General features: G+C 50.2%; 1 protein-coding gene across 5 annotated transcripts in view; it reads left to right on the top strand.

The window, feature by feature from the left end:
• Window positions 1-23,242, top strand: part of PCM1 (pericentriolar material 1) — a 1,275,228-nt gene that overhangs the window by 1,168,842 nt on the left and 83,144 nt on the right. For all 5 annotated transcript variants that reach the window (XM_085641994.1, XM_085641996.1, XM_085641995.1 and 2 more), the window contains one exon: window positions 19,027-19,280. In XM_085641994.1, coding sequence (XP_085498120.1) covers window positions 19,027-19,280 — 254 coding nt within the window. The remainder of the gene's footprint in view (window positions 1-19,026; window positions 19,281-23,242) is intronic.

Here is a 23,242-nt window from a genome sequence, read left to right as displayed (position 1 = left end):
AGGGCCGCCCACCGAGTCTGGGCCGCGTTATAATCATTGGGCTCCCACACATTCAGAACACAGCGACGCACCTCCGGCAACAGAGCAACCCCGGTGACTCGTCCCATAACCTCATGCACCCGGCGCCAGTATTCCGCCACCTCGCGGCACTCCCATAGGATGTGGAGAAAGGTGGCACTAAGCCCACAGCCCCGCTTACAGAGCCCGTCGTCAGAAAATCCCATCGAAACCAAACGGGGACCCGTCACGTAAACCCGGTGGAGAATCTTAAGCTGGACCAGACGGAGACGGGCCGGGATGGCCACCTCCTTAGGGGACGACAGTGCGAATTGCCAGTCCTCGTCGTCCAACTCCACCCCATCTCCCGTCCATGCCTCCCGAAGACGCACCAAGAGGTCAGCCCGATTATTAATCAGTTTTTTATAAATTAGAGAAATAGTACTGTCGGGCACGTGACCATCGAGTATGCGGTCCTCGAGGGGCGAAGAAGCCGGGACCTTGGTCCCTTCCCCAAAGACAGAGAGCAGGGCATGCCGAACCTGGGCATAACGGAAGAACTCCCTTTCAGTAAGCTCGTATTCGCTCTGGAGCGCCGCGAAGGTTTTAACCGCGCCCTTAACCCATAAGTTTCCCACTTTGCTAATACCGATCGTGTCCCAGTGCTCAAAGCCTTTCGTTGTCCAGAGGCTACCCAATCGGTCGGAGGCGAATAAAGGAGTAGCACACGTTAAACGCTCACTCCAGCCCATGGCTACATTAGCTGCCTTCCAGATCCTTACCGCAATCTTAGTCGGGCCCGTAAGGGTCCTTCCAGCCAAGCGGGAGTAAAGCGCCCTATTATAGTTACCGCCGGGAAGCAGAAATGTATCCATCTCATACGCCGGGTTCAAGCCGGGCGCATACGTGGCATGGTTAATGGCCGATAGTTGGGAGGCCCAATAGTACCTTCGAATGTCGGGAAGCGCGATGGCCCCCGTCGTACCAGGGGAGAGTGAGCTTTGCCAGAGCGATACGCGCCCGCCCGTCCCACACCAGTCTCCTCTGCAGGCTCTCCACCTCCCGAAAGTAGGCAACCGGAATGACATCGAAGGAGTTCTGAAGTGCATAAAGGAATCTGGGAAGGGACATCATCTTAAACAGAGCTGCGCGACCAAGCGGGGACAAGGGCAGTTTACACCACCGAGCCGTATCCTCCCTCAAACGCCGAAGTGGAAGCAGGAGGTTCTGCTCATAGCGAACCGCCGGGTCCAACGAAACGTACACCCCCAGGTATTTAAAACCGGACAGAGATAGTTGGATCGGAAGCCGAGGCGGCAAGAGAAGAGGGCCACCAGAGATAGGATACACGCAAGATTTAGACCAGTTAATCATCAGACCCGAATTTCTCCCAAAGGAAGTAAGGACATCAAAGAGAACATTAAGCGACTGCCGCGGCGAGGTGAGATACAAAAGAATGTCATCCGCATACAACGAGACCCGGTCCTCGAAGCCCGGGGCCCACCGGATCCCTCTGATCGAGGGCTCCCAGCGGAGCCAGGCAGCGAACGGTTCCAAAGCGAGAGCAAAGAGCAGAGGGGACAACGGGCACCCCTGCCTCGTACCCCTACCGAGAGCGAAAGGCTGAGAGACCCGCCCATTGACGACCACCTGAGCCATTGGTCCAGCGTAAAGAAGCTTCACCCAGCCAAGAAATCCCTCCCCAAAGCCGAATTTGGTCAGGACAGCCCAGAGGAATGGCCACTCGATGGTATCAAAGGCCATCGTGGCATCTAAAGAAACCAGTACGGCTGGTTCGGAGAGGTACTCCGCCCTAGCGAGGGCGCCGTGGAGACGCCGCAGGTTAAGAGCGGTATTACGATGAGGGATGAAGCCGCATTGATCCGGATGGATCATATCACAGATAACGCTCAGCAAGCGAGTGGCGAGGACTTTAGCCAGTATCTTAGGCTCGGCGTTTAATAGAGAAATAGGCCTGTAGGAGGCACAGCGGTCTCGTGGCTTACCATCCTTGGGGATCACGACTATAGTAGCCAGACGCTGGTCGGCGGGAAGGGAACCCGTTTCGAGGGACTCCTGGAACATACGACGGAGGAAAGGCGCGATTTTATCCGGGCGCAATTTATACAACTCAATAGGCAGGCCGTTGGGACCCATAGCCTTGCCAGAGCGGAGGGAGCGAATCGCAGTTGCAATTTCGTCAACAGACAAGGGGGCGTCCAGCTGTTCACGGTCCTCGACGGACAAGCCGGGCAGAGCAATATCCCGCAGCAGAAGGCGAGAGTCTTCCTCATCCCTATCAGTCACCGGGGAGTACACGGCCCGGAGGTGGTCGGCAAAACACTCCACAATCTCACCAGGCTCAGTCACACACGCTCCATCCGAAACCCGAAGCTCCGGGACCACACGATTCACTCTCTCCTTCCTGTCCAGCCAAGCAATCAATTTACCCGCCTTGTCCCCGGCGTCATACAATCTACCCTGCTGCTCCCTATACATAGTCTTGGCAGCATCCGTAACAAGAGACCTGTATTCAAACTGCTTCAAGCTGAGGGCATGGAGCCCATCCGGAGTGACACCCGCCTCCAAGGCCGACTCCAGCCCCGATATGTCAGTCTCCAGCTTCACCACTGCCTCATTCTTGAGCTTCTTAGCCACCACTATCTGGGAGAGGGCTTGTCCGCGGAGCACGGTTTTAAAAGCTTCCCACAGGGACATTGCGGACGACACCGACCCCTCGTTTTCAAGGAAATATTGGTCAATCGACTTGACCAGGCTGTCGCGAGTCGTGGGGTCTCGCAGGTACCAAGGGTTAATGGGAGCGATCCGCCCTGCAGACCGCGACCCGGTGTCAAAGAGCAGCCACAGCGGGGAATGATCAGAGATACCCCGCGCCAGGTGCCTAACCTCTCGAATCCGGGCAGTCTGGGCCGCGGGCATAAGAAAATAGTCTAATCTGGAAAGACTCCCATGCGCCCCAGAGTGAAAGGTGTACTGACATTGTGCCGGATGCATTAATCTCCAACTATCTACCAGACCAAAGGTCTCCAAGAGTCCGCCGAGCCATGCCTGGGCAGCGGGGAGGGCCCTGGGCGGGTGACGATCCAGGTCACCCGAAACCACCGAATTGAAGTCCCCGCCCATAAGCAAAAGACTGTCCGGAAGTTCAAGCAGCATTCGACCCAAGTCCGAGAAGGTGGAATTCTGGAGGCCCGGGGGAACGTAAACTGAGACCAAGGAAAGTGACTGCCCCTCCCATCTCCCAGTCAAAGCCACATAGCGCCCTCTATCATCCGGGACTACCCTGGTGATCTCTAACGGAAGTGAGGATCGCAGGAGAATGCCCACCCCTCTAGAACCAGTGGTGAAACCAGAATGGGCCATGAGGCGGTATCCCCCCCTGTTCATTGCATGACAAACATTACCAACCAGATGCGTCTCCTGTAAAAACACCACATCAGGAGCCAGACGACGCAAATACTGAAGCACAACACCCCGCTTGATACGGTCCCCCAACCCATTGACGTTCCATGACATCAATCTCAACCCGTCCCCCCCCATCCCCTCCAGTAGATCAAAGGTCCCCCAGCCAATAGCGCAGCACCCGAAACTGGACAAAAATCAGTACCTCGCCCTGAAAACAAAAAACACACATCAAAACAACCCCTCCCACCCCCCAACCCCCCCCCCCCAACTCCAACTCCCCCCACCCTGCACCCCTGCGGGCCAAAGAACCACCCCAACTTGCAGTGTGCCTGTCGCCCTACAAACCCCATTCTACGAAAAGACCCCGGAGGAGGAAAGGGACCCGTCCCCGCCCGCCCCCCACACAGGTCATAGTGAGACAAAATGAACAAAAGAAGTAAAACCCAGCCGAACAGTGCAAAATGGCAAAGTCAAGGACCAAAAGTCACTCCAAAGGGGACCCGTCACCTTCGGTACCGGCAGAGGGCCCCGGCCGGTCACCCCTGTCCGGCAGCGAGTCCAGCCAGTCACTCACAGTCGCGGGAGAGTCAAAAAAGACAGTCCGATCCTCGTGTTCCACTCGGAGTTTTGCGGGATAGAGCATAGAGTACTTAAGGCCCAGGTCACGGAGACGACGCTTCACCCCCTGGAAACCCATCCGCTGTTTCTGGACAAGTTGGGTGAAGTCCGGATAAAAGTTAATTGACGAGTTCTCATGACGAACCGGGCCGTGGACCCGTGAGGCCTGCAGAATCGCATCTCGGTCTCTGTAGTGGAAAAGTTTGGCTACAATAGGCCTCGGGGGGGCCCCCGGCCGCGGCCGACCGCCCGGAACTCGATGGGCCCGCTCCACGGCAAAGAACTTGCTTAGGCCAGCGGGGGCCAGCTGTTGGAGGATGAGTTCCTCGACCAGGAGGTCAACCGGGCGGCTGTCGGAGGACTCCGGTACGCCTATGACACGGATGTTATTGCGTCGGGCTCGTCCCTCGAAGTCCACCAGCCGCCGGGCCATCTGATCGTTGGCCATCTTGATGTCGCCAAGAGTGGTCCGCAGGTCCGACACATCCGCACCGAGGGTGGAAGTCCGCACATCGAGCGCTTGAACCCTCTCGTTGGTTTTAGAGAGATCCGCCCGAATTAATGTGACATCGATAGCCACCGTGTCGATTTTACGGGCCAAGGCCTCGTACTGCGTGGCGATGGTCTCCCTGATGCCGTTAATGGCGCCCATGATGTCCTGCAGGGACAGCTCCGGAGAGACGGACGTGCCACCACCGGTGTCGTCTGGGGGGGCACCGGCCGCTCCAGAGGACCCTCTGCCATGAGTGTAGCGGTCCATGTTGTTCGCCTGGACCGGTCCCCCGCGGAGGGAAGCCTTAGTCTTACGCCCCTCGGGGCCCCCTTTGCCCCCCATGTGGGCCACGCTCACCGATGGGGACCGTCGATCAAGGGTCGAATGGGCACCGGCACCGCAGACGGGCGCCTCACCAGAGTCCGCAGTATAGCGGTGCGAGGGGACCAAAGGCAATGGGTACCCTAGTAGCAGGCGGAGACAAAGGCCTCACACAGAGGCCAAGGAAACACCCAGCCACTCCAAGCGATTCCGCCGTCCAGCCACTTTGAAGTCCAAAAGTGAAACCGAAAGTGTTGGAGCGGCCACTGGCACAGCTCTGCAGCCGCTGTTGTTCGATTACGCCCCGGCTCCACAGTTCACCCTCGCACCGGGCACCGCCGTCGGGTGGGTCTCAAAAGTTCAGACCACGATAAATCAGGATTCCCAGGTCCGATTCGATTTCTGAAAGGAGATCCGTGTTCAGCCAGCCTTCACCTTCCAGCTTCCGTAAACCATATCAGGATAAAATCAGGATAAATTCCGAGGAGCAGCGAGGGTCCGGGGAGCCCTGTGCTCACGCGACCATCTTGGATGCGCGCTAGGCTCCTCCTCCCAAGGGTGGATTCTTGAAGAGGAGTACCTGGAGTCAGAGGGGACAGAGTCTATACCACTTTGGAGTGACCAGGAGGCGCGGAAGACCAGTGACCACCGATGACGGAAGGTGCAGGAGAGTTGACGGTGAGGTTGTCGCTGCAGCTGTGAGGACCAGGTGATGCTGTGGAAGACTAGGAGCTGTTCGAGAACCAGGGGGCCAGTGTCCAACGGGAGCACCAACAAGCCTTGGAAGCAGCAACAGATGTGGAGAATGAAGAAGGTGCAGTGTTGCATGCTGGTGATGAGTGCTTACGTGGGCGTCTATCTGGCGTTCTGAGGAAACCATTTGAAGATCTTCTGCAGCATGCGTAGGATGTGGAAGCAGGAGGTGCACATTGTGTTGACTTGAGCTGTCATGTTGGGCTGGTCATCTAGGGTGATTCCTACCCGGAGATGTCAACACAATAATACTTCAAATGCAATCAGGCAAGTAGCACAAAATAAATTTGTCTCATGGGGGAGACCAAATCATATATTAGGAAAGTGGATTGCGAACTGCAACAGATGATGTAACTTGGACCAGAAGACCCACAGGAGCCAGGGACACAAGGAACCACCCAAGGTAAGTACCCAGGAAACCCCCGGAGGCTGTGTGCAGAGTGGAAACACAGCTGTGTCCCAAAAGAAGTCAATGGAGAAGTTGCGGTTGCTGTTTTAGAGAAGGACCCTTCCCGGAGAACCCTGAAGAATCTCTTTGGTGTACAGAAGGTTGAAGAGCCATCCTACCCGTGGATGCCCTAGGAACTAGGTTACCTGCACGAGGGAAGTGGGGGCATGGGGTGAAGTGACGTTTGAACCTGCTGTAGAAAGCAATGGGAGACTTAGAAGAAGATGCTTCTGGAGAAGACTTTGACGGAATCCGGTGGAATCCAAGAGTGGATTCTAGAAGTAAAGAACCTGCAAGCAGAGGGGACAGAGTTTATGCCACTTGAATGTGACCAGGAGACACAGAGACCCTGATATCGGGAGGTTCTGAAGAGTCAACGGTGACCTTGTTGCTACAGCTGTGAGGACCATGCGAGGCTCAGGAAGACCAGGAACCGTGCACGAGCTGTCCCACGTCAGATGTTGGTGACTGTGAGAAGTTGGCCTGATGTATGATGTCACTAGTTATAGTGTACACCTTATATCAGTCCAAATACCCTTATGGTGATTGGTTGTAAAGTCAACCTTATAGACCAGCTATCCTAGTGGTAGCATGGACAAGAGCAGTCTTAGGCTAAACTCTGAATGGCATGTGAAGCCAGCTGTGATACCATATATAATCCCTTGAATACCAAATGAAAGGACGCCACAACAGATATATATATAAAATAAAGTGTATTTATTCTAAGCAAACCCTCAGCACTCTTTATGAGATTAGAGGTAAGTACAACACAGTCTTATTAATGCATACAGTAAGTCACACAGGTAAGTAATACAGTTAGGCCCTAGGGGCCACGCAAACCATATACTAAGTAAGTGGGATAAGAACCACTGTCACGGAAATAGAATAGGCCTAGGCCTAGGGAATCGCTGGGGCTTTACTACACTAGCGTTAGTTAGGAAGTGGGAGGCCCACGGGATTCGTGTGCAGAGTGGAAACACTCACGCGTAATGCGTAAAAGTCAATAGCAATAGTACAGTTTAGAAAACGGTAGATTTAGGACACTTCCGGAGTAGCTAGGAAGTTGAGACTTGAAAACTAGACACTAGGATAGTCACTATCCTGATGAGCACCGGAGTACCCAAGTTACCTAGCCCACAGGCTGCGGGTGCATAGGGGTGAAGATGCGTCGTTTTCGTCGTCGACTCCTATGGATGCCTGAAGAAAGATGCTGACAGGCAGTCAGGGGAGAGTGTCCGGTGGATCCCAAGGCTGGGATCAAGAAGAGAAGAAACCTGCAAGCAGAAGAGACAGAGTCAAGGTCACTAGCCAGTGACCACGTGGAACCAGGAAGGAACCAGGCGATGTCGTGAAGAGTTGCAGGTGAAGGTGAAGCTTGTCGCTGCAGCCAGGAGGACCAGGAAGCGTCGAGGACGACCAGGAGGCGAGCTGTCCCACGAAGGCTCTTGCTGTCGGCGGCGTCGAAGTTGGACTAGGACTCACCAAGCCTTGGCAAGCGGAACCCACGAAGAACGAAGGACTTGCTTCTGGTGCAGACCAGGAAGGTCTGGGGTGCTTCTTCTTTGCAGAGAAGCGGGAGCCAGTCTGGAGGAGCCAAACCAGCGCAGAAGATTTCAGGGAGCGTCGTCACAAAGGCCACTAGCCAGCGGGCAAGCAACCGGACAGACGCGGCAAGCAGAAAAATGCTGAAGGGCCCCACGCAGGACTCGTGGAGTGTGGGGGGCTGATCTTCGGTGCAGATGGTGCTTGGGGTTGGGGCTTCTCAATCCCCAGTGCACAACTTCGAGGGTACCTCAGAAGCTGCGCTGTAAGTTACTAGCCACTTTTTCCAGGTAGCCGGTCCCACGTCGCTCGTCGCCTCCACGGATCTCAGCTCTGCTGCAGATGTGGATGAGGGTCGGAGAAGTCTGGAAGTCAAGGCTCTGGTCGGGCTCTGCAGTCGGTTCCTCGTAGAACGGTCGCAAAGCAAAGGGTAGTCTCTTGATGGTGCCTGTTTGCACAGGGTAGCCACTCCTTGGCTACAAGGGAGATTCTTCAGTCTTCTTCTTTCGTCGAATGTCGAAGGTCCAGAGTTTCTGTTCAGTTTTGCAGGTTCAGGATAATCTAAAGTCTTGAGGCCCAACTCCCACTCTTATACTAATCTGGGGGGCTGGGATACCTGCTAGGTCACGCCTTATGGGTGGGACCTGGGAGGGGGTGGTTACACCCACTTCCCTTTGTCCAGTTTCGCGCCAGAGCTGGGGCTGGAGTGCCCCAGCGCCGGTTTGAACTGGACTATGCAAGGAACACCTTGTGTGCCCCAGGCATGTCTCATTCCTTTCAGCCCACCCTGCCCCAATACACTAAAGGCTGTCTGGGGAGGTGCTAGCACCTCCCCAAGCAGGAAACCTATTGTCCAGGCCTCCCTGGCTGGGATCACTCCCAGCTGCAGGAGGTCAGACTTGTGTCTGTGGCAGCAGCATCCATTTTGTGATGCTGAGGCTTTGGTTAGAGTTAAACAGCAAAGTAGGATTTTAACATGTCTCTCCCTCTAGAAGGGAGGAATAATATCCTCATCACCAGAAATGGTATGGGGGTATTATTCCAAAGTGTTAGACACCTTACACGACATGTTTTGATAAAGCCAAACCATAGTTACCATAACCGTTTAAGATTATAAGGCACTTTAAGAGTATATGGTAGGCTATATCATAGAACAGCTATAAGGACATGGTTCCGAAAGCTGCAGACAGGCTCAGCTCATGCTAGAGCACCATCTCACATGTTACCAAGCACTCTGCCTCCAGGATTGTTAAGGCCTGCCATAGGAGTGACTGATAGGTACACATGTGTCTATATATAAGGTAGATATAGATATACTATATCTAAGCAAGGGGTGATTACACGACCTTGCCCCAGCTGAGTGATCAGCCAGTTGTGTCTGATTGGAAGGCCAGACCAGGGGTGGCATAATACATGCTGCAGCCCCTGGGAGGCCTAGGGTACACCTATGCCCTGGGTACCTAGGGTACACTGTACAGGGTCCAATAAGGTGATCCTTACCAATTGGTTATGTACCTAGGGTACATGGAGTCCATTTTACAGAGAGAGCAGACAGCCTGAGACCCTGAATGGCAGGATCTCAGGCCAACTAAGTCGAAAAACCAGCTAGACACTAGGCAAAAAGTTGGGGGTAACCATAGTCAGATATCCACCTTCCTACAGTGACCAGGTGGTCGGTGTCCAGCGGTAGCACCACCAAGCCTTGGTAGCTGCAACTGCCATGGAAGACGAAAAAAAGCAGGTTTGAGACCAGCAAGGTCCAAAGGACTCACCAACCATAAGAGAGCCAGAGCAGGCCCGAGCAAGCAAGGGAGCCCCCTGAAGCAAACGAGGACCCTTATGCCAAAGGCACAGGAATCCCAAGAGAACCTCGAGCAGCTCGCCAAAGATAGAGGCCCATGGTGCAGAGGATGCAGTGAGGAAGCTGATCTTGGAGGGAAGAGGGGCTGGAGGCTGGAGCTTCTTGTAGCTCAAAGATCTCTGGAGTGCAGCGCAAACAAGCCTTGGCAACAGCAAATCGATGTGTGCACAAGGGTTTGGCTCAAATGGTTCCAACGAGGGTTACTGGCCTCAAAACTGCAGAGAAGATAGGTCAGGCCTCGAGAGTGTTGCAGAACCACCACCTGTGTTGCTGGGCTTTGTGAAGTCCGTAGGACGACATGAGCAGCACACCGGTCAGCTTTGTTGCAGTGCCTGCAGATGCAGGGGGGTGACTCCTTCACTCCACGGGAAATTTCTTCGGATGTTCTTGATGCCCACAGGTCTGTTTAAGAACCTGGATGAGTCACAGACCCAGATAACGAAGAAGACCTGAATAACAGCGAGACCAGGAGCAGCAGGAATCTTCCTTGGTACAGTCTTGGTTCCAGTCGAAGTCCAAGTTTCCAGACAAGTGAAGAGTGACATATTCTCAATTTTGAGTATTGTCCCAGGACGAATTTAAGGACCCACTAACAAGGGTGCCCTTATGTACCCTTCAGAAAGTGTTGGAGCAACTCCGGGTTCCCTCCCAAAGGAGCGACTGGACATAGGGGTAGATACTCCCATGTCCTTTGCCCAGGTTTGGGCCAGAGCGGGAACCAAGGGTTCTTGAACTTGCTTAAACTGGAGTATGCAAGGTGGACACCAAATGTGCCCTTCAAAGCAGTCAGGTGGTGCTGGCAAGCGCTCCCAGTCCAATACACTAAGTCCTGTCTGGGAAGTGGTCACACCTCCCTGTGAGAGGAAACCTATTCTACCTTCCCCTGCTTGAGCTTGGCTCAGTAGCAGGAGGGCAGAATCGTGTCTGTGGTCGGAACCAGCATTAGCTTGCTTGCATGTCCTGAAAGGCTGTTACCGGAAGTACATGGGGGGGGGGTCCCCTAAGGAGCCCCTCAGTGCATGGGATCATACTTCCAACACTGGAATTTTTGTTGAGGTATGACTCCAACATGTTTGATACCAAACATGACCGGGTTGGATGCAGCCACTATATAGTTAGACATCTCGTAATGACTGGTAACCACTATACGTCAAAAAATGGCTGACCACACTTACAAAACCTGGAGAATCGACTCAGGGTTTTGTTGGGATGTCCTTCTCATGCAGGGACACCTTCACACTTGTAAGCAAGCACTCTGCCCGCAGGTCTGAAGAGCCTGCCGTTGGGGTGACTTGTAGTTTTTAAGTGCAGTGACCTCAGATATAAGGAAACTTATATCTGTCGTGAGAGATCCAAGCACTAACTCACACGGGCTGCAATGGCAGGCCTGTAATCACAGTTTAAGTGGACTCCTGTCGGTGGTATAATGCATGCTGCAGCCCATGAGAGACCCCTGGTGTACCTTTGCCCTGGGTACCTTAGTACCATTTACTAGGTACTCACAAGGGTACATCAGTAGCCAATTGTGGAGGTGCGAAAGTACTTAACATATCAATTTAGGGGAGAAAGCACAGTTGCTGGGGTCCTGATCAGCCCGATCTCAGCAGAGTAGGTCAAAAATACTGACACCAAGCAAAAAGTGGGGGTAACCATGAAAGCAGATCCTAATTTCCTACAATCAGCGTTTCTGTTGACGATGACGTTCGCGATCCCATTGGCAGACCTATAGACGGGGGAAAAGATGTTGTGCTTTTCTCCATGAAAAGACACTACCCCATCTCTGCTTCATGATTTTTCCTAAATTTCTCCATTGCCCCTAGCTTGCCACCAGGATTTCCTGGAATTGGATGATAAAGATCCATTTGACCCTGCATACAGCCCTTCATAATTAAGAGTCAAATGTCAGGAGTCAGAGCAAGATGAGGCGGAGGACAATCTATCCGCTTACTTTGAGGGCAACTACTCCTTCTCTGATAGGGGACATCCCTCAGCTCTGCACTTGGATACCTTCCAGGAACAATACCCTTATGAAGACAAAGTGTATGCGCACCATCAAATTCAAGTACTTTCCATACATTTTCCAGTTTCTTCAGTCACGAACTAACGTTTGATGCTAAATATACTACTCCCTATATCAATCCAGGATAATTTACGGACAGCAACTACCAACAATTGGAAGATGGTGAGCTTCAAACAGATCCTGATGCTCATGATGAATGGGGTGATTACATCGTGCCAATGATACCCTCTCATACTCCACCAGTAGCTGATTCGCCGCCTGCAGATATCAGTGGGTTTCACAACCTCCTTGAGTGATCTTTGAAGCGCTTCGACCTTCCTATGCCAGCTAAGCAAATTGAGTGCTTCCTGTAGGACAGTAGGGTCTGCAATCCTATGATCACCCAGATTTTTTGCTTTTCCTTCATTGGTTTATGACTTTCCCCGGCTGTGGGCCTGCCAATCAGACCCACAGCCTAGCTGTTCTCTCTCGAAATTAAACACATGTACATTAGGTGCATCCACCAATTGGAACTGGGCCGCCTTGTCAGTCCCTGTCTCAGCATACCACAGGTATCCAGGGCATCGGTGTACCCAGGGCCTACCAGGGGCTGCAGCATGTATTATGCCACCCCTGGAATGGCCGCCCAAATCTGACACAACTGGCTGCACGACAGCTGGGTCAACGTGGTGTAATCCCCCGTTGCTGTAGGTGTAGTATTCCTACACCTAACCCTAAAATGGACACATGGATTCCTATCAGTCACTCCTATGGCAGGCCTTATCAATCCTGAAGGCAGAGTGTAGGAAATCATGTGGGACGGTGCTCTGGCGCGAGCTGAGCCCGTCGACGGCTTGCGGAACCAAGTCCTAATAGCCGTTCCATGGTGACGCGGGCCAACTACTTTTAAATGCATTATAATCCTTGCGGTTATTTGCTAACTTTGGCATCGCATCACCTACACATGTCGAGTAAGGTGTCATACGAATTGGAATACGAACCCCTCGCCAGTTCTGGCGACGGGGTTAGCATTCCCCCCTTTTAGAGGGGCACGACATGGAAGTAACCTTGAACCCCGGTTAAAGTTGACTCAAGCCTCAGCATCACAAAATGGATGCTGCCACCAGACACAAGTCTGACCTCCTGCTGCTGGGAGACCTTCCAGCGAGGGGAGCTTGGACAAAGGGTTTCCTGTCGAGGGCGGTGTTAGCACCATCCCAGACAGGGTTTGTGTATCCCAGGTAGGCAGGGCTGAAAGGAAGGTGATTGCCAGTGGCACCCCGGTGCTCACTGTGCATAGCCCGGCTCAAACCAGTTTCGGGGGCACACCAGCCCCTGAGCTGGGGCGAAGCCGGACAAAGGATAGGGGTGTAACCACCCCCCTCCTGGCTCCACCCATAGGTAGAACCTAGTCACGGGCCAGCCCCTTTTCTTAGAATAAAGGTAGGAGAGAGTCCCCTTCCCAAATTGGATAATTCTGAATCTTGAACTACTTTCCACGAAAGGAACTCTTGACTATTTCTGAAGACTCTCCCTTGTGGCTAAGGAGTAGCCACCCTGCACCAGCAGGCACCACCTAAGCGCTTGCGGTTTGATGTAAGTCTCTCCTACGGATCAAGACTGCCCAGCTCGACGAAGCCCGAGTCCCTGCCATCTCTGACCTTTTACCTACCTCATCAGCCCAGCTGAGAGTCGTAGGTGTGACGAAACCTGCGGGACCGGCCATCTTCAGAACCTGCACGACGCTTATCTAGCACGCCCACAGAGGGACCCTCGAGTGAGTGCACCTAGGGTTTGAGAAGCCCTAACCCTGAGCAGCTCCAGCACCGAAGTCTGCCTCCCCAGCATCCCCGAGATCTGCGTGGGGGCCCTTCCGCTCCTTGCTGTTCACCGCGTTGTTCGACCACTTGCCGACCGGCTTGTGGCCCTCTTCACGACGCACCACGTTTGTTTCATCACTAGTCTGGTTGCTCTGGGTGATCATAGGATTGCAGACCCTACTCTCCTACACAGGTCACTAGTGTTTCTAGGAGCAATCCTAAATACAACGCTTTCGAAGGCCTTTCGCACAGAAGAAAGGATTTCACGCCTCCAGAAAATAACTCAAATACTGTCTTCAAAAAGGTGCATTTCCATAAGGACATACAAATCCATCCTAGGGATGATGTTGTCCTTCATCTCGTTAATCCCCAATTGCCGCCTACGCATAAGGCCTCTTCAGGAAGAGCTCGATGAACAATGGGCTGAATCTCGGGTTTCTTTCGACTACATCATCTCCGAAATGACCATGGCGATGTCCTGATGGATGGTCAAAGGCAACATCTCTTAGGGTCTCTCCTTTCACACTGCAATACCACAGTTGGTGATGACATTTGACGCCTCCGTGGAACAATGATTTAGAGATCCACGGGAAGTAGATCCACGGGAAGTGGTCCAGACAGGAAGCATTCTGTCACATAAATCTTCTAGAATTGAAGGCGGTTTTTCTCTCTTCTTCAAGCCTTCCTGCCAAGGGGTTGGGTATCGCCGGTTCTAGTCAGAAGAGAAAAAAACACCTTTATGTTTTATCTGCTAAAACAGGGTGGGACAATATCTAAATCTCTCTCATCCCATGCACAACAAATATGGGAAGTGGCTGATAGCCAAAGGAATCTCATTAACGGTGGAGCATGTACCATGAGTCCAAAACAAGTGGGCTGACTCCCTCAGCAGGGACACCAAGTAATGTAACAAGTGGTAGCTCAGCCAAAAACAATTATAAAAGGTATTCCAGTCTATTCACTACATCCCTCAACAAAAAATGCGAACTCTGCGCCAGCAGATTTCCTCAGTCAGGATCTTGAGGGAACGCATTCCACTTCTCATGGGAAGTAATGTTTGTTTACACTCTTCCTCCAATCCAATCCCAAAGATTCTACAGAAGCTGAAACGAGAGCTGTGCCGGCTCATCCTTATCGCCCTGGTGTTTGTGAGGCAATACTGGTACACAAAGCTGCATCGCCTATCGGAGTGCTCTCCCATTTAGTTCCGGCTGACAAATGATCTTCTTTCAGTGAACCAGGGCCAAGTGGTTCATCCACAGATTCACACCCTCCATTTATCGACCTGGCTCCTCACCGTGCTGACCTTGGACCTCTGACAATTTCTGACGAATGCAAGTTGATCCTTGAGAAAGCTCAAGCTCCTGCACTCAAGTGCTACTTGGCAAAGTGGAAGAGGTTCTGTTCATGTTGTGCTTCAGTCTAGCCACCCTTTCTCCTCGACACCTGAACAGATTCTACCCTATCTTCTGCATGTCGCCAAATCAGGCCCTACCCATTCATCCATATAGGTACACCTAGCGTCAATCTCCACATACAGAGGGAGTTCTCTCCAATTGTCCTTGTGGCATTCTAGCAATTTGTCCTTGTGGTCTAACAGGCTCTTGAAGGAGTTTCAAAGGTCTATTCAGAGCTTACCGCCTATTAAGCCTTCTCCTGTGCTCTGGCAGCTGAACAGTGTTATTGCAACTCATGAGGTCTCCATTCGAGCTCATTAAGAAATGTTGATTAAAATTTCGTTCATGGAAGGTGACATTTCTATTAGCGATTACATCTGCTGGGCATATTGGTGAGATTCAGGATTTTACCACAACAGGGCCTTACCTACAGTTCCATGAGGACCGATTAGTCCGCGCACCAATCCTACTTTCATTCCCAAGGTGCCTTCAACAATTCGTCTCAATGAGCCAATGATTCTACCTTCATTTTTCCCCAATCCTCCTTCACCTGCAGAGAGAGCTTTACATTCACTAGACATTGAGCACTGTATGAAATTCTCCTTGTAAAGGACAAATACTTTCCTTAAGTCTACTCAGTTGCTCATTTCCTTCTCTGATCCCAGAAAAGGTACAGCCTTAACGCAGGCTAGTATTGTTCACTGCATCTCCCAAACTATAGTCTTCTGTCATGAGAAGGCTGGACGTCCACTAGCTGCAAAGGTGAAGGCCCACTCACCTCCACAAAACATTGCTGCCTGGTGTAAGGCAGATGTAGCAGTCGGTCAGGCTGCCCTTCGAAGCCTGTTTGCTTAAGGTATGTGTAGGAAGGTGGATATCTGACTATGGTTAACCCCAACTTTTTGCCTAGTGTCTAGCTGGTTTTTCGACTTAGTTGGCCTGAGATCCTGCCATTCAGGGTCTCAGGCTGTCTGCTCTCTCTTTAAAATGGACTCCATGTACCCTAGGTACATAACCAATTGGTAAGGATCACCTTATTGGACCCTGTACAGTGTACCCTAGGTACCCAGGGCATAGGTGTACCCTAGGCCTCCCAGGGGCTGCAGCATGTATTATGCCACCCCTGGTCTGGCCTTCCAATCAGACACAACTGGCTGATCACTCAGCTGGGGCAAGGTCGTGTAATCACCCCTTGCTTAGATATAGTATACCTATATCTACCTTTAAAATAGACACCTGTGTACCTATCAGCCACTCCTATGGCAGGCCTTACCAATCCTGGAGGCAGAGTGCTTGGTAACATGTGAGATGGTGCTCTAGCATGAGCTGAGCCTGTCTGCAGCTTTCAGAACCATGTCCTTATAGCTGTTCTATGATATAGCCTACCATATACTCTTAAAGTGCCTTATAATCTTAAACGGTTATGGTAACTATGGTTTGGCTGTATCAAAACATGTTGTGTAAGGTGTCTAACACTTCCCCATACCATTTCTGGTGATGAGGATATTATTCCTCCCTTCTAGAGGGAGAGACATGTTAAAATCCTACTTTGCTGTTTAACTCTAACCAAAGCCTCAGCATCACAAAATGGATGCTGCTGCCACAGACACAAGTCTGACCTCCTGCTGCTGGGAGTGATCCCGGCAAGGGAGGCTTGGACAATAGGTTTCCTGCTTGGGGAGGTGCTAGCACCTCCCCAGACAGACTTTAGTGTATTGGGGCAGGGAGGGCTGAAAGGAATGAGACATGCCTGGGGCACACAAGGTGTCCCATGCATAGTCCAGTTCAAACCGGTGCTGGGGCACTCCAGCCCCAGTCCTGGCGCGAAACTGGACAAAGGGAAGGGGGTGTAACCACCCCCCTCCCAGGTCCCACCCATAAGGCGTGACCTAGCAGGTAACCCAGCCCCCCAGATTAGTATAAGTGTGGTAGCTGGGCCCCAGGAGATTAGATTATCCTGAACCTGCAACTTGAACAGAAACTCTGGACCTTCGACATTCGACGAAAGAAGAAGACTGAAGAATCTCCCTTGTGGCCAAGGAGTGGCTACCCTGTGCAGGCACCATCAAGAGACTACCCTTTGCTTTGCTAAAGTTCAACGAGGGACCGACTGCAGAGCCCGACCAGAGCCTTGACTTCCAGACTTCTCCGACCCTGATCCACATCCACAGCCGAGCTGAGATCCGTGGAGGCGACGAGAGACGTGGGACCGGCTACCTGGGAAAAGTGGCGAGTATCTTCCAGCGCAGCTTCTGAGGCACCCTCGAAGTTGTGCACCGGGGATTGAGAAGCCCCAACCCCAAGCACCATCTGCACCGAAGATCAGCCCCCCACACTCCACGAGTCCTGCGTGGGGCCCTTCTGCATTTTCCTGCTTGCCGCGCCTGTCCGGTTGCTTGCCCGTTGGCTAGTGACCTTTGTGACGACGCATCCAGAAATCTTCACTGCTGGTTTGGCTCCTCCAGACTGGCTCCCGCTTCCTTGCAAAAGAGAAGCACCCCAGACCTTCCTGGTCTGCACCAGAAGCAAGTCCTCCGTTCTTCGTGGGTTCCGCTTGCCAAGGCTTGGTGAGTCCTAGTTCGACTTCGACGCCGCCGACAGCAAGATCCTTCGTGGGACTGCTCGCCTCCTGGTCCTGGTCATCCTCGACGTTCCCTGGTCCTCGTGGCTGCAGCGACAAGCTTCACCTTCACCTGCAATCTTCACGACATCGCCTGGTTCCTTCCTGGTTCCACGTGGTCACTGGCTAGTGACCTTGACTCTGTCCCTTCTGCTTGCAGGTCTCCTCTCTTCTTGATCCCAGCCTTGGGATCCACCGGACACTCTTCACTGACTGCCTGTCAGCAACTTTCCTTCAGGCATCCATAGAAGTCCACGACGAAACCCAACGCAAGTTCACACCTATGCACCCGCAGTCCGTGGGCTAGGTAACTTGGGTACTTCGGTGCTCACAAGGGTATTGACTATCCTAGGGTCTAGTTTCCGAGTCTCGACTCTCTAGCTGCTTCAGAAGTGTCCTTAAACTGTTAATTTCTAACTGCTAGTAATTACACGTGAGTGTTTCCACTCTGCACCTGAATCCCGTGGGCCTCCCACTTCCTAACTGTTGCTAGTACAGTGTAGCCCCAGCGATTCCCTAGGCCTAGGCCTATCCTATTTCCGTGACAGTGGTCCTTATACCACTTACTTAGTATATGGTTTGCGTGGCCCCTAGGGCCTAACTGTATTACTTACCTGTGTGACTTAATGTATGCTTAAATAAGACTGTGTTGTACTTACCTCTAATCTCATAAAGAGTGCTGAGGGTTTGCTTAGAATAAATACACTTTATTTTATATATATATATCTGTTGTGGTGTCCTTTCATTTGGTATTCAAGGGATTATATATGGTATCACAGCTGGCTTCACATGCCATTCAGAGTTTAGCCTAAGACTGCTCTTGTCCATGCTACCACTAGGATAGCTGGCCTATAAGGTTGACTTTACAACCAATCACCATAAGGGTTGTTTGGACTGATATAAGGTGTACACTAGAACTAGTGACATCATACATCAGGCCAACTTCTCACAGTATGCAGCTATTAAGCTCAAATTTCTCTATGTTATAATGTTTGGTAGTTGTTCACCATTTTTAGTACTTTCATTGTGATTGATTAATGATATGCGATCTCTCTTCTGATTTTGTACAGTTTAAATGTTTTTGGTTCGCCTAATCGTATTTAAGTTTGGGTCTCATGGTGGGATGGTTAGCCTTACCTGCTGCCATTAGTCTTCAGATACTACTAACTACTCTGATTCAAGCATGTGAATCCATAAAATATACAGTACTGGAGAAGAAACCAGTTACTTACCTGTACTCTATGGTGCTCCAGTATTGATATATCTTATAGATTCACATGTGAGCCTCCATCCTCCTAGTTTAGGCTTATCAAAAGCAAACCTCTATTATTTTATTTGCACTCATGCTCGAAGTCTGAAATTGCTCTGCAGGGGATGAATACTCCAGCATCCCTGCTCTCATAGGCTGACGGTTGGGTGTATTAAATCAATGTGAATTGTCTACTAACGATTGTTTTATCAGTAAAGTTTAATGCTTTAGCACTGCTTTTATTACTGTTACTGTGGGACTCCCACCTTGACAATGGGGAAGATTCAAGCATGTGAATCTATAGAAAAGATATTAATACTGGAGTACCACACTGTACAGGTAAATAATATTTGTCTCACATTTAAATACAGTTCTTCATGCCTGTTTTTGGATTAAAGCCACACCTATGGGCTTTGTCAGTACCTGTGTGTTTTTGGTATCTACGTTCTTGTGCTAAGGTTGTATTTTTTGTTATTTAAAAGGTGAAAACGGGGTGCTCTGTACTGAATCCCAAAGGTTTTTAAATGAAGAACAGCAGCTACCAAGTGATCGGCCTGATAACATAATGGTGAACAACCTTGAAGAAGTGATTTGCCACGTCAGCCAAGTAAATGAAGTAAACGCTGGTGAAGCATGTAATCTATTGGATGAGAAGTCTAAATCATCTTTAGAATCTCCTGAAACCTCTGTAACTGGTAGCCCTAATACGGAGTCCCCAGTATTGGTTAATGAATATGTACGTACTACCTTTTCTTAAAATCTTTCATATGTGTTACAAATTTGTTGTTGTATGTTATAAAGCCTTGGTTAACATTCAAGGTGCCTTTTCTTGGAGCACTATCAAGATGAATCTGTGAATTGGAAAACTACAGATCTTCATTTCTAACAGAGTTTTCAGCTAGATCACAGTACAGTCTGTTTGCAAAGTATCTACTAGGTCCTTACTACACTCATTTACAATGTCTTCGTGTTGTGGGGCAGACATTTCACTTAATTTTAATAAAATATGCAGATGGGCCTTCCCTTCCATGATATTGACCAGCCCAGTGGATGCAACCGACATGGGCTAGGTTCCTTGTCTTGAGGAATAGACTATTATGGGTCATTTGCCTAATGGAGAATAATATTTGCACATAAATGTGTTAGAACTGAAAGAAATCCACCTGGCTCTTTTAGGTTTCTTTCCTATAGTGTGATAGAAGTTGAGATTTTGTTGAACAACTTAATTATACATGAGGAAACAAGTTGGCATAAAGCCAAGTATTCTCTCACTTTAGGCTCAGGAATTGTATCATTGTACAAATTGCTAAAGAACATCCATACCAGTGGAGCATCTACCTGCGCTGTTTTGATGAAATGACAGAAAGAAGCATGCCACAAATAGGAAATGGAAGACCTCCAACTCCACAGAATCTTTCATAAGTGGAGGGGGGGGGGGGGACTGCCTTCTTTGAACTCTTCTACAATGGCCAGAAACTCTACTGGAGGCATGTTCAATTATCTGGATATCCTTTGTACTCTTCCTCCTAGTTTCCACGACTCAGGAGAAGCATGTATTCTACAATATGAGAAGACTAAGGGCCTGATTTAGATCTTGACGGACTGAATACTCTGTCGCAACGGTGACTGATATGCCCATATGCCGAAATATAAATCCCATTATATCCTATAGGATTTATATTTCAGCGGACGGGATATCCGTCATAGTTGTGACGGAGTAACCTGTCGACCAAGATCTAAATCAGACCCTAAGTCCTCTTCAAGATCTACAGAAACCTCTGTAACTGGTAGCCCTAATACAGATTCTCCACCCAAATCTGAGTTTGATCTGGGCATCTGTGAGAAAATAACCCTTTTTGTGTGGTTACCGCCTCCCACCCCAACTCACTCCCATTTTCTTTGCTGAATTTTACTGCTTGTTTTTAGACTCTGCATACTGAGGCACTGCTGTCTAGTGTATGAGCTCTGACCTCTAAAACATGTAGAAATTGGCTAATCTCAGAGTTGCGTATTTGTTCTCCTAAAAAGCTGTAGTAATTTGTAGTATATTCTATAGCAATTAAACCCATGGCATGGGAAGTTAGATGTCACCTGTTTTTTTTGGTAAATATGTTTATTTGCATTGAAATCCCTCAAAAAGCAGTACAATCAACATCTAACGCTTGCCTGGGCATGCCAATATACAACTCCCATTGCATTAACTTCCCAATTATAAAGTCCACAGTATATGGGGTAATTCGGTGCCACCCCAGCAACCTTGCGGGGTATCCCTTAGAAGTCCACCACCCGGCGTCCGCATGTAGATTAGATGTCACCTGTTGACTTATTGAGCCATCCGCTCCTTTTAATAATTATCAAGCCCCTCTATGTAAGTCTTCCAACCCCCAAGGTAGGGTGCATGGTATTTAAAAGCAGGACGTGCAGATAAAAATATATTTACCATGTCCCTACAGTGGCATGGCCCTAAAAGCTATTTTCACTAAGGCTGGCCCAGCTGTCATGTTTAGAAAAATAGAATATAAATTAAAATACTACTACTGCTATCTTAGGAATGGGGCAATGTAGAAAAAATGATTAAACCACTATTTTAATAGTTATTGAAAATTCAATTCAATGGCTAAGTCTGATTTATAATAAGTATTGAGGAAAAGTAACTTTTAGAAAGTAACTCTTTACCTAAACAACTATTTTAGTAGTTATTGAAAATCCAATGGTAGTCTGATTTTTTGAAAGTACTGAGGAAAAGTAACTTTTAGAAAGTTACCCTTTATGTGTATGAACTGTCAGAAGGCTTAGTAGTATAAGCCTCTGCCAGCTCCCATCCTGGTAATAGATGTGAAATATGTGTGAGATGCCTCCCAGGACAAAACAATAGGCCTACTTGAGTGACCAGAGAAGACTCCTTTGAACTCAACAACATTTTCAGAAATAGGGCTGTGGGCAGTCTCTTGATAACACACTGTCAAATCCAGCTTGAATGGTCTCTTAAGCCACTTCTAACACGTAAGAGGCACCTAAAAAGGCGAGAACAAGATACCAAGAAATTTCTTGTGTATCCCCCAAATGGTTGCTGAATGACCCTGCTTTTGTCCTACCAGACTTCTTCCTCTGGATTTGTTGTGGATACAGTGCCAACTTTAAACTTGATTATAGTGTTAAATGTGGGAGGACACAGGTGATTTTACTAGGATACTCTCACAAACACACCACCCAGCCCTCAGAGCCCAAGTTTAGTCTGGCAAAAGTTTTTCACCAATATCAAAACCAAAAAAGAACACTGTTCCTATCACAGGGTGCAAGCCCACCAGTGAAATGAAAGAACATATTTTGTCCTCTTGTTGCCCTCACCCACCCAGGGGAGTGTCATGCTTCATCAGCGGGCGTTTGCTCCTCGTAGGGCCGGCGCTGCAATTTCCTAAGGGTCCCCCGAAGCGTCTCTTTATCGGAGATCTTTTCTTGGACTGCCGGATGGTGCATGCGGGTGTGTGGGGGGGTCCAATGAGGGTACAAAAAAAGGGGTGCGTGCCTAGTGATAAATAGGTTAATAAAGGGTAAACATGCAGCGAATGTTTAGATTGTATACCCTTAGCAGACTCAACTACTGTATAAAATCAAGTCCCTGCGGCACACTATGCCCAGGTGTCAAAAAGGTCATAGGTCGACATGTTTGGCGCCTGCTTCGTCTTAAGGGTCGATAGCGCTTCTTCAGGACCAAAACTATAAAATAAAAGTGCACGTGAAACAACCAATTAAAATACCCTCTAAATCAATCAGGACGGGCAGAGAACCTGTATACCCATAATCTGGCTACAGCTGCATGGTGTGTACCGCTCTGATCGATACCTCGCATTGCTGAGGGAGTTCCTCCTCTGGCTAGAGTGATGGACGCCCGCACATTATCGGGCTAGAAAACGCTAAAAGTAGACAGGAATGAATAAATGCAGAGAACAGTTATTTCTAAACCAACACTTCACGTTGTCCCTTCTCAAAAAATAAATAAACTTACATTTTTGCCGGGATGATGCCTCCTTTACACCTACCCCGTCCATGCATCTGCCAGTAGTGAGCAAAAAGAGAAAAGACGCTCGTACTAATAAAACAATCTTATAGAGACTACTAGCCGCAGATTCCTTAACGTAGAATTATCCCCAGGCGTGAGACTGGACCCGGAGAATTTTCTTGCCCCAGCATCTCTGCGCGCCAGGGGGCAGCACCACGCGACTCCGCCCCGATGTCTTCCGCGGGCGTGACGTCAGCGAGGTCTCATAATCCCCACCCCGGCGCGCTGACGTCAGTTTCCTTCTTTTTCACGTGCCAAGCGGATCCGGATCGTGACCCTTGCCTGTTTTCAGGCCTTCTTTTCACGCTTTGCGTTTCCTTTTGGGAACAGCGTGGGAATGCCTTCGGGCTTCAAGACGTGCTCGTCTTGCACGCGCCAGATGTTGGCTACGGACCCTCACCCCATTTGTATGTGGTGTTTGGGTGAGCACCATGACTCCATGGACTGCGAGGCTTGTCAGCAGATGAAGCCTAAGTCCCGGCGGGAGCGCTGGATGAAACTCCTTTCAGCCCACATGTCCAGGTCGGCGTCATCACCACGTCCGTCCCCCGCGGAAGGGTTCACGAACCGCTGCTTCTGTCTCCTTCATCAACCGTCTCTGAGGCCGCAAGGGCATCGCTCGCCCGTTGGTAAGTGTT

Source organism: Triturus cristatus, chromosome 2_2 (genome assembly GCF_964204655.1).
Source record: "Triturus cristatus chromosome 2_2, aTriCri1.1, whole genome shotgun sequence".
NCBI lineage: Eukaryota > Metazoa > Chordata > Amphibia > Caudata > Salamandridae > Triturus > Triturus cristatus.
Note: the sequence above shows the minus strand (reverse complement) of the source record. Positions and strands in the feature narration are given on the sequence as shown.